The 18,986-nt window shown below is 41.1% G+C and overlaps 2 protein-coding genes across 2 annotated transcripts in view; both read left to right on the forward strand.

Annotated features, from left to right (window-relative positions):
- LOC144892601 (uncharacterized) overlaps positions 1-18,986 on the forward strand; it is a 1,198,808-nt gene that overhangs the window by 1,119,529 nt on the left and 60,293 nt on the right. The window lies entirely within an intron of this gene.
- Positions 1-18,986, forward strand: part of LOC137429749 (voltage-dependent L-type calcium channel subunit alpha-1D) — a 519,508-nt gene that overhangs the window by 259,431 nt on the left and 241,091 nt on the right. Inside the window, exons 10-11 of the mRNA XM_078779833.1 lie at positions 62-152; positions 973-999. Coding sequence (XP_078635959.1) covers positions 62-152; positions 973-999 — 118 coding nt within the window. The remainder of the gene's footprint in view (positions 1-61; positions 153-972; positions 1,000-18,986) is intronic.

The raw sequence follows: 18,986 nt of genomic DNA on the forward strand, positions 1-18,986 counted from the left end.
CTTTTTCCTGTTTTTACCCCCATTTTTTCTTCTTATTTTTAACCTAACTTCCCTGACCCAGCAAGCATCCCTGCGAGTGAGTCAGAATCTGCCAACACAGAAGCAGCAGGTGGTGGTGAAATTGAAGCCATCGGACTCTGCCTGCAGTTTTGGTGATTGTGTAACACAACAGACAGCCTTATTTATTTCATTCCAATGCATTTGCACTCTTCTTCGCTCCCCACTCTTCCTGCACTAACGATATTTTGCAGTGATCATCATATTCCTGGCTGACTCTCTCACTCTCACTCTCACACTCACCCTTGCTCTCTCTGTCTCTCTCTCTCTCTCTCACTCTCACTCTCACTCTCACACTCACACTCACACTCACCCTTGCTCTCTCTCTCTCTCTCTCTCTCTCTCTCTCTCTCTCTCTCTCTCCCTCTCTCTCTCCTCTCTCCTCTCTCACCCCCCTCTTTCACTTATTCTCTCTCACACTCCCACTTTAATTCTGAGCCTTTGTTCGCAGCAATGGCATCCCCACAGGGCCTCCTGTTGTAGTACAACTGAATGCACACCTTTCGTGGCAGCTGGCTGTATGCTATTGAAGAAAAGAATAATAAAATTGCTAATAACAGTCATTTTAGTGCCATATTTATAAAAAAAAATGATGAGTGTAATGACAGTTGTTAAGAGTACTTTTCTGTTCTGGTCTTCATAAGCAGGCATCAATTGCTCTGTAATTTATTTTCAGTTCATTTGCTTTATATACACAGTGCCTGGTCATGGTACTGTCCTCACGTTTGGCTGTTCTGCACATATTCTCATGTGCCATTTTCCAATTCTCCGCTTGTATCACACCCACCCTTTTGTCCATTCTTGCTATGTTGTGATTTGTTGTCCTATTTATTTATTTTTGCTTGCTTGTTTGAAGTGCAAATCAATGTAAATGTGCATTCATGCCTCGCCATCGTGATGTGTGTTTCCCTGCAGCCATAGAGTTTCCAAGTCCAAAATCAGGTTGGTTTTTACTGCTTCTCATATCATCACAGCTTGAGCTTCACCTGCTTTGCCACCTTGCATATATGCCACAATCTTGCGTGTCTTCCGCTATCTTTTTTACTGAATTAAAATCATCCAGGAGGTATTACCTTCCAAGTCATTGACCTAGAAATAGCATGTGGTCATTAGTTTCCAGAAACAATAGTTGGGTTGTGAAATTAAAGTGAAAATCAGGATGAAATCACTTGTGTTATTTGCAGTGCTTCTTGTGTATTGAAACATTTTACTGCAGATGGACAGAATGTGTATTTAAGTGTTGCCTTGTGATCGATCATACATATTTGAGCACATGTAACAGGTCTACAAGAGCTTCTCGTTGCTGTTGTTGTTTTTAGTGTTGTTGGGGGTTCTTGGTAGGGGTCGATTTTTGAAATGTGCACCCATTGGTCGGACAGCTGCCGGATCACACCCACATCTGTCGCTTGACTCCACCACCATAGTACCGAGACAAAATAGTATGGCCGCTGTCTTGGTTTTCTGGTTGGCCGAACACATTAGGCCTGTCGGCCTCTGCTGATTATATACTGCCTGGGTTTGTTACGTCACATTTCCATTGGCTTTGTTTGGGCCGAGTGTTATTCACAATGAGGGACCCCGAAAGATGTAATCAAATGTCGAATAATAGTAAGGTTTAATCAAGCCCGTCCGAACACACGGTACGTCAGAAGGCATGGTAATCAAGAATTATGTGCATAATCAAGCATTACGTTACGCATATTACAAAAGAAAGTGTTACATAATTTTTGAACTGCCCCATATTGGGGTTAAGCAATCTGTGACCGTGTGACGAATCAGCTCATTTTGATATAACCGTGGGTGACATGGATACGAGGTGTCGAGTCGTCCAAGGGCGCAGCGATGTGCTGATCCAGTGTACGCTTCCATATATATATATATATATATATATATATATATATATATATATATATATATATATATATATATTGTCGTGTGGATGGCTCTCAGTTAGGACAGAGCGTCCACGGATGGAATTGAGCTTACTTTGAGGCGTTTCCAATTCAATGGCGGATCGATACACGGGGATCGGGGGAGGATGCCGAGGCTTACCTTCACGCGCCGACGATGTCTTCTCCCTGTGGAAATTAACTCAACCCGAGACGGAGGTAAAATGTACAAGAAAGAAATATTTATTACGGAACCCGAGGACAATGAAACGCGACGATAAAACCTAAACCCCTCCAATGGGGCGCTCCCACACTTCACTTCAAATACACAACGCAGGAGGAATGAAACAAAGAAAACGTTGTTTGTGGATGCGTCTTATCTGTCTGGATGTGTGATGTAGGCTCCGATGTTGGCGGGAAGTAGGCCTCGGCACGCCCTTGTCCACGAGGCCTCGATAAGGCCCCCTTCGCACACTGCTAGGCCACCGAGCCACTCGCTCGCCCCAGTCGCGCCCGCTCCAGCGGCAAGCCTCGCTCGCACGTGAACGCCAGGAAGGAGAATCGACGGCGCTCCAACGTTTCCCCAACGTCCGTCGTAATGCAGGCAATTCGCGGTTCACAAAGGAAAGGTCCCACCCGGGAACGAAAGGCAAAGGCAGAAGGGAGGTCCGGCCAGGGAAAGAACCAAAGCGAGAAGGACAATGGGTAGAGCTAAGCGGAGGCGAAGACAGGCAGAGGCGAAGAGAGAAAAATGTCTGTCAGCGAGTCGTTTTGCTGATCGTCTTCTGACGTCAGCTCTCTTTTCGAATCTTCCAATCGCGTTGGTCGCTTCTCATTGGCCGAGCGCTCAGCACCCTGCTCCCATGCCATTGGTCGGTGGCCAATCACTAGTCCTTCTTTACTCTCCAGCTCTTGGTGTTGCTCACCCCTCCCCCTTGTCAATCAAGAGTCCTTCTGCGTGTGGCTATTGCCTGCCTTGCACGATGTCTTCTTGACATGGCGCCGTTGTACGCGGCCACATCCTGCTTGTCTTTCCGGTCAGTACTTATGGTGGCGGGGGAATTAATTAATGTGGTGCGCTATTGGGCCAAGCTAATGTCTACGGGATGTATTGCCATAATGGACACCGGGATGTTCACAGAGGGAATGACACACAATGGAATTAGCATAATCCCTACTCTCGTTAACAAGCCCCGCCCCCTCGTGGTGGGGACACATACCCAACTTATCCGACATCCGGTCTAGACAGGTCCTCTACTTATTTACATCGAGATGGTTCTAGCTACCCACGACAACCCGAGAATGATACCTATACAGATCTACCTAAATCTATATATGCCATACCCACCGACATAACAATATATATATATTGGAATCCTAGGATCCTGTGTTTGAATCCTGGTCGATCGTTGATTTAACGCCAGGAGAGTTGACTCAGCCTGTCATCCTTCCGACGTCAGCAAATTGAGTACCAGCTCACTGGTAATTGTGGCACTGCATCAGTGGCATAAACGCGCTTCCATAGAAATGATGCAACCAGCAGCCACATGCTGCATACGAACAACATCAACAACTAGATTTTGTCATGTTGTAACCATAATGCGGCCATTGTTGATACAATATGTGATGTTGAAAAGGTCCACTTTTCGCGGAAGCTTTGCACAGCCGTCCCTGAAAAATCACTATTTTTCCAATAACTTTAGGAAAATATAATTCTGAAGATTGTTTTCCAGGTTAGTGCCATAAAAATCTCGAATTATTTGTACTAACTCGTTAAATGTAATAATGTCCATGTAATTCTGCCAACTTTTCATATTGTCGTGTTCACCGGGGGATTAAGATCCCCCAAGGTGACGGGTGCCCGATCGAGCTTGAACTCCGAGGTGTTCATGCAAACAATGGCGGCTCTTCTTCACACGTGCGGGAGCGGAGGTTAGCAAAGCTCTTACCTGCACGGATTCCACTGGAGCATCCTCGAACCACGACAATTAAACAAGGCCGACACAGAATTAAAATGCAATAAATAAAGGGTTTAATAATATAAATGCAGGTTACAAAGAAATGCACGGTAAAATCTCATTCCTAATCGGGGTGCCCCCCACGGACTCGTATTCAATACAAGGGGAGAAATAAATGAAATTAATAAAATGTGTGTGGTTTGTCTGCTTAGTACTCAGCTTTGAGCGACCCTTGAATCCCGTCGGTCCTTGACCGGGTCCCCGAGTCCCTGCATGGGAAAACACGCCTTGGTGCGAAATCCGTTCACCTCACCAGCCACCGAATGTGAAGCGAGCAGGCCCTCGTTCCGTTCTCGTCCCATGCTCCACAAAGCACCGAGGTCTCAGGCGCACACAGCCGTCACAAAGCCAGCACCAACGAATCAGGGAAAGGATGCGTCCGTCCTCCACGCAGCCAGGAACAGAGCTAGCGCGCGAATGCCACTGCCAAGAGAGAGCACGAACTGCGACCGCACACAACGAGTACCCAGCGCCAGAGAGACAACATGGCGGTCCCTTCGCCTTTTTGTTCCCCGGTCTCGAACGTCATCTGATGACGTCCGCGCGTGCTCCAATCAGAGTCCATCTTGCCTTGACCAATTATCACCTCTCGTCTGCCCCTGCTATGACTCAGCTGGTGGCATCATTGGCAGTGTTCAATGTTTGAATCCAGTGGCTTTATTTAAAGTTTATAATTACGTGCCGATCGCTTGGCTGGTAGTGTGTGTAGTGTAGTGTCATAAGGAACAAGGGAAAAATCACAGAGGCACTTACATACAGGGGATTTACCCTTAAACCCTACCTACATAGCACAAGAGCAACCCTCCGTATGGCCACACATCACACTTACTCCGAACATCCGGCCCTACTTAGTTACAGGAAGTGGCTACATCAGGCGCATGGTAATCTACACAATCCTAACTGGCCTAAGATATTTCATGAGCTACCCTCCATAAACATAACAATATATTACATGTGTTTATTTTCACTTTACCTCCTGAGTCAGCTTGTATACCTTTTTCATCTCCTGCATCCCAAAGATCAAACACGCAGTTTCTGTTTCCTTCACAAATACTCATAGAAAAGTTTATTAACTTTAAATGGTTGAGGAATGACTGGGTGCTGCAGAAAATTCCGAGAAAGCTGTCAGATCTTTTGTATAATTAAAAAAAAGTTAATTTTGTAATTTTCCTTGATATCAAAGTTATTAATTTGTCTTGTTAAAACGAGGTATCAAGATTCTGTAAGTCTGAATTTATTTCTGTAATTCACAAAAAATACTTTATTATCAATCACAAATTTTTTTTGGCTTTATTTGGTAAAAACGTGTTGATAGCAAGAGCACATCACACCTCTCTGCAGCACCAATTTCATTCAAATCACGCTATACGAGCAGCTAACAACTGTGGCGTATATTGTTTTGCTGTTAAATAGCACGCGTTTTGTTTTTCTTTTTTATATCAAGAGATTTTGAGTAACTGTGGTTTCTTAGGTAGAATATTAATGTCCATCCCAAGTTGACCTGAGGATATTAATAGGTTGTCTTCATTTGCGGGTTGGTGCCATTCACGGCAGTTCTGGTGTTTAAGTTTGTTCCACATGTCCTCCCTATTATCACCGCCCAGCAGCCAATGGGGTGCCATTACTATATATTATTGGATGCGGTCTATGCAGGTATACTCGTACGTAGGATACATTGTTAATCCTTTTCCGAGGATGCTTCAATAGTGGACATTGTGAATGCTTGCTGTTCTCTTTACCATTGATTAATTATCTGAACACAAGATTGATGAAATAGCACTTGTGATGGCAACTGAACATATACATCATGATTGTGATAGTTTGTTCATGGTGTGACGTTGAAGCACTAGTATCAAGAGCATGTGTGGTGCACTGACGGTGACTTTTGGCCCAAGAGGCTTTCCAGGCCTGATTTTCAAATCCTGTAAATGCTGATGTTGCAAGGCAAGTTTGAACAGACACGTGCACTCTAATGGAGATAAAGTGTAAGGATCGCTCAAAATATGATGTGGACTGCCACGATCACACAAGCCAGACTTCCCTCCTCATTTTGAATCAACATTTGGCAGCGCCGAGTATCCACGAGTATTTACATAAGAAACTAGAACATCACTCGGTAGAGAGCATACCTCCGCCTCCATATTTCATTCATTCATTCATTCATTTGGTCAATATAGAGATAAATGCAAAATAATTTTGGGGAGGGGAAAAAAAGGTGGGGGGTGGGGGGATTTGGTCGATTCCAACTCATAACACATGATGACTGCTTTCCTTGTCCACACATGACCCACAAACTTCCTCCCTCAAGGAAACTCTCTGTATATGTATAGTTCTGAAAATCATATTAAGAAAACGACTTGGCAAATCTCCACTGTATTATGCACAAGTGCTGGGGGTACCCAGGTTTAGGTCAAAGCACCAAAAAAAACCAAAATTACCCCGCCTTGGAGACAGCAAAATTACCAGGCAGCGCCGGGTAGCCCCCACGAGTATTTACATAAGAAACTAGAACATCACTCGGTAGAGAGCATACCTCCGCCAGGCTGAACCGTTTACGTTTTGTATCCCCACTGATAAGCCGGATCTGGATTCCGACCTGAACCAAAAGCTAATAGGTTTGTTCCTGTCACTTACCCAACTAATTCATCCACCAAGTTTTGTCATATGTCAGTCATCCTTCAACTTTTTTAAATATCATGCTATATACCGTTTTGGTAAATGACTGATTTCAATGCAGCTACATTCAAGTGTAAGGTGTGCACAGAGGGAGCTGCAGATGGAGGAAATGTTAAGTTGGATCTTGGAGACGGCGTGAAGCTGGAAGGTGTGAAAACATTTTGCTACCTCGGAGACATGCTGAATGGAGAAGGTGGATCAGACTCGGCAACGGTTGCCAGAGTGAGATGTGCATGGAAGAAGTTTCGGGAACTGAGTGGCGTGCTGACGAGGAGGGGAGTGTCGTTGAAGCTGAAGGGAAAGGTGTATGCTGCATGTGTGAGAAGTGTTATGATTTATGGGAGCGAGACATGGGTCATGAATGTAGAGCAGCAACGAAGGCTGGAAAGGGTGGAAATGTGAATGGTTGGGTGGATGTGCGGAGTATCGTTGAGAGAGAGGAAAACAAATGATGAATTGCGAAAGATGATGGGGATAGAGCCTGTGATGGATGCTGTGAAGAGAAACAGGTTGAGATGGTTTGGTCATGTGTGTGAGGAAGGATGAAAGTGACTGGTTGAGAAGAGTGATGGAAATGAATGTAGAAGGAAGTAGAGGACGGGGAAGACCGAGAAAGACTTGGCTAAACATGGCGGAAGAAGAAATGCGGGCAAGGGGGTTAACAAAGGGAGATGCAGAAAATAGGGCAAAATGGAGAAGATTGTCATGGGGACCGCAAGGCTAACCCCCGCTCTTGCAGGGAAAATGGCCTTAAAATGCCTGTTGTTGTTGTTGTTGTATATCGTTTTGGTCCGATCACTGAATGGTGAAGAATCACGTAAAAAATTCTTCAATCCAAATCTGGATCCGGATCTTCATCAAAATGTATTCATTTTGTCCATGTTACATACACAACCTCTCCACCAAATTTTTGTCCGAATCCATCCACAACTTTGAGATATCCTGTTCACAAACGAACAGACAGAGGTGAAAACGTAATCTCCATCCACCTTCAATGGCAGAGGTAACCAAATAGATTCAATATTATGAAGCAGTGAAGCATGCAGCTACTGTGTGCTTTGGTGCATATGTCACAAAGAACGGTACATAGCATATCATGAAGGATATGACATCATCCTGGAACATTATTCTGTTAATTTGCACATTCCCATTTTATAATATTTACAATTTTGTGGATAGGAAAGCCATTGTTTGCAGACATTTGATCTGATCTTCTCTTGAAGGCTCACTACTCTTTGTGTGGGTGTATTGTTACGGATTCGGCCCTAAGGGTTGTTGTTATGATTATTGTTGTTGATTCTAAGTATTCTGGTGATTGTGGTTGAAGGGAAAGGGTTATTATAGTTAAAAGATTTAAAAGCGCTCCTGGTAAAAAGTGGCCGGAAATCCGGATCATGACCGGAAGAGGTGGAGCAAAAGAGGAGAGAGAGGCGAGGAGATCGTGAAACAGACGTTGTTGTTGAAGCTCCGGCCCGAGCGTTCGACGTACAGTGCGAGTGAACTTTGCGTCCTTGAAGGGAAGTTCGGGCGATACGAAATATCGCCGGAGTGCGTGGAGCCTGTGTCGTCAGGTATTTTCATTGAGGTTCCGGAGGATCCGGGCCTCAAACCCCGGGTTGGAGTGAAAGCCGTCCGCCATCTTCGCCACGCGAGCAACCTGCTGTGAACCGGTTTTTGTCGTGTCGGCTGGGCATTATTCCCTGGTGGTTTGCCGGGGACGGCTGTGCCAGAAAGGGGCACGTGAGGATTATATGGAGGCTCGCGGATGGAACCGCAACGTGTACATCGGAGCGCGTCTTTGTGAGGTTCCTTTCCACCGCTGTGTGGCTGGGTGCTGAGCACATGACCTCGGGGTCGTCTCGCTCGCCGACGCCTCAATTGACCATCGGGCCATGACTCCCCGATCGCGGGAGCGCACAGAGACATTGGGACTTCGCCTTGGAGGGGTGCAGAGACATTGGGGGAGGTGCCGTGAGTGTGGGGTTAAGGGGCTTGACAAGGATATCGTCGTAAGATTTGAAAGTAGGGGTGATTGCCCCCCATTGTTGTATGGCTCTTTGTGTGTGATTTATAATATATTCTTGTTTGTTTATAACCTGGTGTGGTTGCATTATTGATTTAACTGTTTCATTTGCTGGTTCCATTGAGGGTTTCATTATTTGCTGGATTTCAACCAAGGATAACACATCTTTCTGCCGGGGACCCTCTCGGGGTTCGGAGGTCCACCGAGACCAGAGGTAGGGGGGGGGGGGACCCCGTAACAGTATCTGGTGATTACAGACCAGGAAGGAATGGTTCTAATGAGGCTTGGTATCGTTGACAATGTGTTTTACCTACACAGAATTTGAAATTTGACCAGGGGCATTGACCCAAAGGCCTACCCTTGTGAGGGATACCTGTAATATTTGACTTGCACATTGCAAACACTCAGCCAAGCACAATATTTGATGAACAAGATGTTCGGCACAGAGTTCCATTCTGCATTTTGGTCGTTAAATACTCTATAGTAATTTGAATACCCTTCAGGCTGGTCAACCTGCAGGCCTAGTAAATGGAAGAAAAATTAAAGTAATGGAATGTGTAACTCAACAAGGAAGATATTATGGCAATTAAAGTGTAAAATTATCCAATCTCACATCATCTTATTCTTTAACTACCACAATTATTCCCACGTTCTTGTGGGTTGGTTTGGGGAAAATTGGCCCAGGTATTTCACGACCTGGCTGGTCAGTCTTGACGTTTGATTAAGCTTATGGCAGCAGTTTGTAATTTGTTCAGGGTGCCAGCTGTAGCTCACCCACAATTCACGAAGAACACCGTGGTATCTTTAACGTCCACCAACTAATGCCAGCAGGCGAGGTGCCCGTTTAACCTTCGTCCATCCGAGGGACATCCGGGCACACGCATTGATGAACCACCTTGCCAGTGAAGCACCTGGATGACATTTTATAGTTGAACCGAGATTCGAACCCAGGCTAGACAGCTTAGAGGTGAGTGTGCATACCTCTCGGCTACCCATTTCTTTCTTCTCAATGTTGACACAAATTTGTGAAATTGATCCACTGCTGAGAAGTTTATGTTTTGTTCATTTTTTTCCGACGCAAACAAGAATAGCATGGAGCCTCTCCACATGAAAACAAATAAAATAGTCTATTATATAATACAAAGGCATTGTTCATGAACTTTTACACCCTGGTGAGAAAAGCGATTACTATGTTTCTTTAAACAATAGCCAAGTCTCTGTACTATATTTACAACAAATTGAACATGTTCCTCTAGTTCTGGTTATTTGTCAAAATCACTCCTATTACAACTGTTCTGTTAGCTGTACTGATAACAACAGTGCTTTAAAATGTGAGCCACAACTTGATTCACTTATTTGCTAATCTGTCAGAAGTTGTTTTTTGACTGTCTAATGCTCATCATGGAGCTTTTTAATATACTAGGGCATGCCCGTACTATATATATGCCCGTACTATATATCTATCTAAAATTATATCCCCCCCCTCTATTTACATGAAATGGTTTGGTCCATTCGCAACGCCAAAGCGAACGGCGAACGGCTTGCGAGTACAGTGACAATCCCCCCCCTCTATTTACATGAATGGTTTGGTCCATTCGCAACGACCACAGAACCCCCCCCCTCTATTTACATGCAATGGTTTGGTCCAAAGCGAACGGCTTCCGGAGTTTGGTAAAGAAATCGCCATCGCGTGCACAAACGCGCAGGAAAGCGAATGAATCGCAAATTCGTTTTTATTAGTTTTAAAACGTAGTTTAACGCCAACATAGTTTGCAAACGTGAAATAAATGAATACGCTCTCAAATGTGCCATCCGAGGCAGAGTGTGTCCGCCACGTTCGGCACACGCGATCGTTCGCTGCTCTCTGATTGGTTGAATCGTTTTTTGGACATAGCTCGGTAAGTAATTGTCCGATTAATATGAAACCTTGAAAAGGCACATCCTCGGGTCCCCAGCAATATACCTGGCAAGTTAAAAGTATATCGGACCCGTGGTTGTCGAGAAACAGCGGTCACAGACAAACGTACAAACGTACAGACAGACAGACAGAGATTACTGGAATTATAGATAGATATATCACAAAGACGACGAGGGCATTAAGTTAAGAGACATAATTATACTTTTACAGGATTTACAAGAACGTGAGAAGAGACAATTCAGCACAGCAGTATTTACGATTTGAAACTGGGATCAACAAGCATCATGCTGTGAGGTGCTTTCAAAATGTTATACAAACGAGATACTCATGACAGTCCAACACCAGTGAATGTTATTTCTGGTTGGGAGCAAACAAGACCCGTCACTTCCCTGACTTATTTAAATCAAAAGACAGCATGTTGCACTTCACAACCATATTGCATGTCCATCACTGAATCTCATGCATGAGGATGTAAAATTCAGTAAAACATACGAAAAAAATTATCTTTTATAACACTTTGTTGTTGTTGTGGCTGTGGTTGTTGCTTGTGACTGTGTATATATATATATATGTATATATATATGTGTATATATATATATATATATATCTATATATATATACGTATATATATATATGTATATACGTATATATATATATGTATATACGTATATATATATATATGTATATATGTATATGTATATATGTATATATGTATATGTATATATATATCTATATATATCAGTCATTATGCGACTTCATACCATGAGTGGTGAACCACCATTAAGGTATCCCATCCAGCTATGCTGTACCTTAATGGGAGCGATAAGCACTGCCTGCCACACGGTACATTATCTCTGGTATCCACTCAGTATATGGAGTCGCCTGGATGCGGCCGGGAGTAACAATCAGATTATAATTTGAGTTCTCCAGCCTCATGAGCGCACGCTGTGACGTCACCGTAACGTACGTGAGCTTTGCCTGCCAAGCTCCGGAAGAGCCATCCGACAGTGCGTAATTTAGATCTTAGTTCAGATACTGTCATAAGTGCAAACAAAAACTCACAGTTACCGACCTGGTTTCGCCCTTGTTGGGGCTTCATCAGGGCAACGCAGTGAGACCTGCATGCACTTATGACTGAAAACCTTTCGGTTATATACCAGTCGTTATGCGACTTCATACCATGAGTATATGACTGGTATGGCAGGCGGTGCTTATCACTCCCATTAGGGTACATCATAGCTGGATGGGATACTTTAATGGTGGTTCACCACTCATGGTATGAAGTTCATGAGCAGTCATGTCCATTCATGAGCAGTCATGTACTGTATGTTTTAACATGGACTGAGCAGTCATGTACTGTATTATCACCTTAACATGGACTTAGCAGTCATGTACTGTATTATCAACTTAACATGTACCATACTGTATTATCAACTTAACATGGACTGAGCAGTCATGTACTGTATTATCAACTTAACATGGACTTAGCAGTCATGTACTGGATTATCAACTTAACATGGACTGAGCAGTCATGTACTGTATTATCAACTTAACATGGACTGAGCAGTCATGTACTGTATTACCAACCTAGCATGGATTGAGCAGTCATGTACTGTATTATCAACTTAACATGTACTGAGCAGTCATGTACTGAATTATCAACTTAACATGTACTGAGCAGACATGTACTGTATTATCAACTTAACATGGACTGAGCAGACATGTACTGTATTAACAACTTAACATGGACTGAGCAGTCATGTACTGAATTATCAACTTAACATGTACTGAGCAGACATGTACTGTATTATCAACTTAACATGTACTGAGCAGTCATGTACTGTATTATCAACTTAACATGGACTGAGCAGTCATGTACTGTATTATCAACTTAACATGGACTGAGCAGTCATGTACTGTATTATCAACTTAACATGTACTGTATTATCAACTTAACATGGACTGAGCAGTCATGTACTGTATTACCAACCGAGCATGGATTGAGCACTCATATACTGTATTATCAACTTAACATGTACTGAGCAGTCATGTACTGTAGTATCAACTTAACATGGACTGAGCAGACATGTACTGTATTATCAACTTAACATGGACTGAGCAGACATGTACTGTATTATCAACTTAACATGTACTGAGCAGACATGTACTGTATTATCAACTTAACATGGACTGGGCAGTCATGTACTGTATTATCAACTTAACATGGACTTAGCAGTCATGTACTGGATTATCAACTTAACATGGACTTAGCAGTCATGTACTGTATTATCAACTTAACATGGACTGAGCAGACATGTACTGTATTATCAACTTAACATGTACTGTATTATCAACTTAACATGTACTGTATTATCAACTTAACATGGACTGAGCAGACATGTACTGCAGTATCAACTTAACATGGACTGAGCAGACATGTACTGTATTATCAACTTAACATGGACTGAGCAGACATGTACTGTATTATCAACTTAACATGGACTGAGCAGACATGTACTGTATTATCAACTTAACATGGACTGAGCAGACATGTACTGTATTATCAACTTAACATGGACTGAGCAGTCATGTACTGTATTATCAACTTAACATGGACTTAGCAGTCATGGACTGGATTATCAACTTAACATGGACTTAGCAGTCATGTACTGTATTATCAACTTAACATGGACTGAGCAGTCATGTACTGTATTATCAACTTAACATGTACTGTATTATCAACTTAACATGGACTGAGCAGACATGTACTGTAGTATCAACTTAACATGGACTGAGCAGACATGTACTGTATTATCAACTTAACATGGACTGAGCAGACATGTACTGTATTATCAACTTAACATGGACTGAGCAGACATGTACTGAATTATCAACTTAACATGTACTGAGCAGACATGTACTGTATTATCAACTTAACATGTACTGAGCAGACATGTACTGTATTATCAACTTAACATGTACTGAGCAGACATGTACTGTATTATCAACTTAACATGTACTGAGCAGACATGTACTGTATTATCAACTTAACATGTACTGAGCAGACATGTACTGTATTATCAACTTAACATGTACTGAGCAGACATGTACTGTATTATCAACTTAACATGTACTGAGCAGACATGTACTGTATTATCAACTTAACATGGACTGAGCAGTCATATACTGTATTATCAACTTAACATGGACTGAGCAGACATGTACTGCATTATCAACTTAACATGTACTGAGCAGACATGTACTGTATTATCAACTTAACATGGACTGAGCAGTCATATACTGTATTATCAACTTAACATGGACTGAGCAGACATGTACTGTATTATCAACTTAACATGGACTGAGCAGTCATATACTGTATTATCAACTTAACATGGACTGAGCAGACATGTACTGTATTATCAACTTAACATGGACTGAGCAGTCATATACTGTATTATCAACTTAACATGGACTGAGCAGACATGTACTGTATTATCAACTTAACATGGACTGAGCAGACATGAACTGTATTATCAACTTAACATGGACTGAGCAGTCATATTCTGTATTATCAACTTAACATGGACTGAGCAGACATGTACTGTATTATCAACTTAACATGGACTGAGCAGTCATATACTGTATTATCAACTTAACATGGACTGAGCAGACATGTACTGTATTATCAACTAAACATGTACTGAGCAGACATGTACTGTATTATCAATTTAACATGTCCTGAGCAGACATGTACTGTGTTATCAACTTAACATGGACTGAGCAGACATGTACTGTATTATCAACTAAACATGTACTGAGCAGACATGTACTGTATTATCAATTTAACATGGACTGAGCAGACATGTACTGTATTATCAACTTAACATGTACTGAGCAGACATGTACTGTATTATCAACTTAACATGGACTGAGCAGACATGTACTGTATTATCAACTAAACATGTACTGAGCAGTCATGTACTGTATTATCAACTTAACATGGACTGAGCAGTCATGTACTGTATTACCAACCTAGCATGGATTGAGCAGTCATATACTGTATTAACAACTTAACATGGACTGAGCAGTCATGTACTGTATTATCAACTTAACATGTACTGAGCAGACATGTACTGAATTATCAACTTAACATGTACTGAGCAGACATGTACTGTATTATCAACTTAACATGTACTGAGCAGTCATGTACTGTATTATCAACTTAACATGGACTGAGCAGTCATGTACTGTATTATCAACTTAACATGTACTGTATTATCAACTTAACATGGACTGAGCAGTCATGTACTGTATTACCAACCGAGCATGGATTGAGCACTCATATACTGTATTATCAACTTAACATGGACTTAGCAGTCATGTACTGTATTATCAACTTAACATGGACTGAGCAGACATGTACTGTATTATCAACTTAACATGTACTGTATTATCAACTTAACATGTTCTGTATTATCAACTTAACATGGACTGAGCAGACATGTACTGCAGTATCAACTTAACATGGACTGAGCAGACATGTACTGTATTATCAACTTAACATGGACTGAGCAGACATGTACTGTATTATCAACTTAACATGGACTGAGCAGACATGTACTGTATTATCAACTTAACATGGACTGAGCAGTCATGTACTGTATTATCAACTTAACATGGACTGAGCAGTCATGTACTGTATTATCAACTTAACATGGACTTAGCAGTCATGGACTGGATTATCAACTTAACATGGACTTAGCAGTCATGTACTGTATTATCAACTTAACATGGACTGAGCAGTCATGTACTGTATTATCAACTTAACATGTACTGTATTATCAACTTAACATGGACTGAGCAGACATGTACTGTAGTATCAACTTAACATGGACTGAGCAGACATGTACTGTATTATCAACTTAACATGGACTGAGCAGACATGTACTGTATTATCAACTTAACATGGACTGAGCAGTCATGTACTGTGTTATCAACTTAACATGGACTGAGCAGACATGTACTGAATTATCAACTTAACATGTACTGAGCAGACATGTACTGTATTATCAACTTAACATGTACTGAGCAGACATGTACTGTATTATCAACTAAACATGTACTGAGCAGACATGTACTGTATTATCAACTTAACATGGACTGAGCAGTCATGTACTGTATTATCAACTTAACATGGACTGAGCAGTCATGTACTGTATTATCAACTTAACATGGACTTAGCAGTCATGTACTGGATTATCAACTTAACATGGACTTAGCAGTCATGTACTGTATTATCAACTTAACATGGACTGAGCAGTCATGTACTGTATTATCAACTTAACATGTACTGTATTATCAACTTAACATGGACTGAGCAGACATGTACTGTAGTATCAACTTAACATGGACTGAGCAGACATGTACTGTATTATCAACTTAACATGGACTGAGCAGTCATGTACTGTGTTATCAACTTAACATGGACTGAGCAGACATGTACTGTATTATCAACTTAACATGTACTGAGCAGACATGTACTGTATTATCAACTTAACATGTACTGAGCAGACATGTACTGCATTATCAACTTAACATGTACTGAGCAGACATGTACTGTATTATCAACTTAACATGTACTGAGCAGACATGTACTGTATTATCAACTTAACATGTACTGAGCAGACATGTACTGTATTATCAACTTAACATGGACTGAGCAGTCATATACTGTATTATCAACTTAACATGGACTGAGCAGACATGTACTGTATTATCAACTTAACATGGACTGAGCAGTCATATACTGTATTATCAACTTAACATGGACTGAGCAGACATGTACTGTATTATCAACTTAACATGGACTGAGCAGTCATATACTGCATTATCAACTTAACATGGACTGAGCAGACATGTACTGTATTATCAACTTAACATGGACTGAGCAGACATGTACTGTATTATCAAGTTAACATGGACTGAGCAGTCATATTCTGTATTATCAACTTAACATGGACTGAGCAGACATGTACTGTATTATCAACTTAACATGGACTGAGCAGTCATATACTGTATTATCAACTTAACATGGACTGAGCAGACATGTACTGTATTATCAACTAAACATGTACTGAGCAGACATGTACTGTATTATCAATTTAACATGTCCTGAGCAGACATGTACTGTGTTATCAACTTAACATGGACTGAGCAGACATGTACTGTATTATCAACTAAACATGTACTGAGCAGACATGTACTGTATTATCAATTTAACATGGACTGAGCAGACATGTACTATATTATCAACTTAACATGTACTGAACACACATGTACTGTATTATCAACTTAACATGGACTGAGCAGACATGTACTGTATTATCAACTAAACATGTACTGAGCAGACATGTACTGTATTATCAATTTAACATGGACTGAGCAGACATGTACTGTATTATCAATTTAACATGTACTGAGCAGACATGTACTGTATTATCAATTTAACATGGACTGAGCAGACATGTACTCTATTATCAATTTAACATGGACTGAGCAGACATGTACTGTATTATCAATTTAACATGGACTGAGCAGACATGTACTGTATTATCAACTTAACATGTACTGAGCAGACATGTACTCTATTATCAATTTAATATGGACTGAGCAGACATGTACTGTATTATCAATTTAACATGGACTGAGCAGACATGTACTGTATTATCAACTTAACATGTACTGAGCAGACATGTACTGTATTATCAATTTAACATGAACTGAGCAGACATGTACTGTATTATCAACTTAACATGTACTGAGCAGACATGTACTGTATTATCAATTTAACATGGACTGAGCAGACATGTACTGTATTATCAATTTAACATGGACTGAGCAGACATGTACTGTATTATCAACTTAACATGTACTGAGCAGACATGTATTGTATTATCAACTTAACATGCACTGAGCAGACATGTACTGTATTATCAATTTAACATGGACTGAGCAGACATGTACTGTATTATCAATTTAACATGGACTGAGCAGACATGTACTGTATTATCAACTTAACATGTACTGAGCAGACATGTATTGCATTATCAACTTAACATGGACTGAGCAGACATGTACTGTATTATCAACTTAACATGTACTGAGCAGACATGTACTGTATTATCAACTTAACATGGACTGAGCAGTCATGTACTGTACTACCACCTTAACATGGACCGAGCAGTCATGTACTGTATTATCAACTCAACATGTACTGAGCAGACATGTACTGTATTATCAACTTAACATGGAGTGAGCAGTCATGTACTGTACTACCACCTTAACATGGACCGAGCAGTCATGTACTGTATTACCAACTTAACATGGACTGAGCAGACATGGACTGTATTATCAACTTAACATGGACTGAGCAGTCATGTACTGTATTATCAACTTAACATGGACTGAGCAGTCATGTACTGTACTACCACCTTAACATGGACCGAGCAGACATGTACTGTATTATTAACTTAACATGTACTGAGCAGACATGTACTGTATTATCAACTTAACATGTACTGAGCAGACATGTACTGAATTATCAACTTAACATGTACTGAGCAGACATGTACTGAATTATCATCTTAACATGGACTGAGCAGACATGTACTGTATTATCAACTTAACATGGACTGAGCAGACATGTACTGTATTATCAACTAAACATGTACTGAGCAGACATGTACTGTATTTTCAACTTAACATGGACTGAGCAGACATGTACTGCATTATCAACTTAACATGGACTGAGCAGACATGTACTGAATTATCAACTTAACATGGACTGAGCAGACATGTACTGAATTATCAACTTAACATGTACTGAGCAGACATGTACTGTATTATCAACTTAACATGTTCTGAGCAGACATGTACTGTATTATCAACTTAACATGTGCTGAGCAGACATGTACTGAATTATCAACTTAACATGTACTGAGCAGACATGTACTGAATTATCAACTTAACATGGACTGAGCAGACATGTACTGCATTATCAACTTAACATGGACTGAGCAGACATGTACTGAATTATCAACTTAACATGGACTGAGCAGACATGTACTGAATTATCAACTTAACATGTACTGAGCAGACATGTACTGTATTATCAACTTAACATGTACTGAGCAGACATGTACTGCATTATCAACTTAACATGGACTGAGCAGACATGTACTGTATTATCAACTTAACATGTACTGAGCAGACATGCACTGAATTATCAACTTGACATGGACTGAGCAGACATGTACTGCATTATCAACTTAACATGGACTGAGCAGTCATGTACTGAATTATCAACTTAACATGGACTGAGCAGACATGTACTGAATTATCAA

The sequence above is a fragment of the Myxine glutinosa genome, chromosome 6 (genome assembly GCF_964187855.1).
Source record: "Myxine glutinosa chromosome 6, kmMyxGlut1.1, whole genome shotgun sequence".
NCBI lineage: Eukaryota > Metazoa > Chordata > Myxini > Myxiniformes > Myxinidae > Myxine > Myxine glutinosa.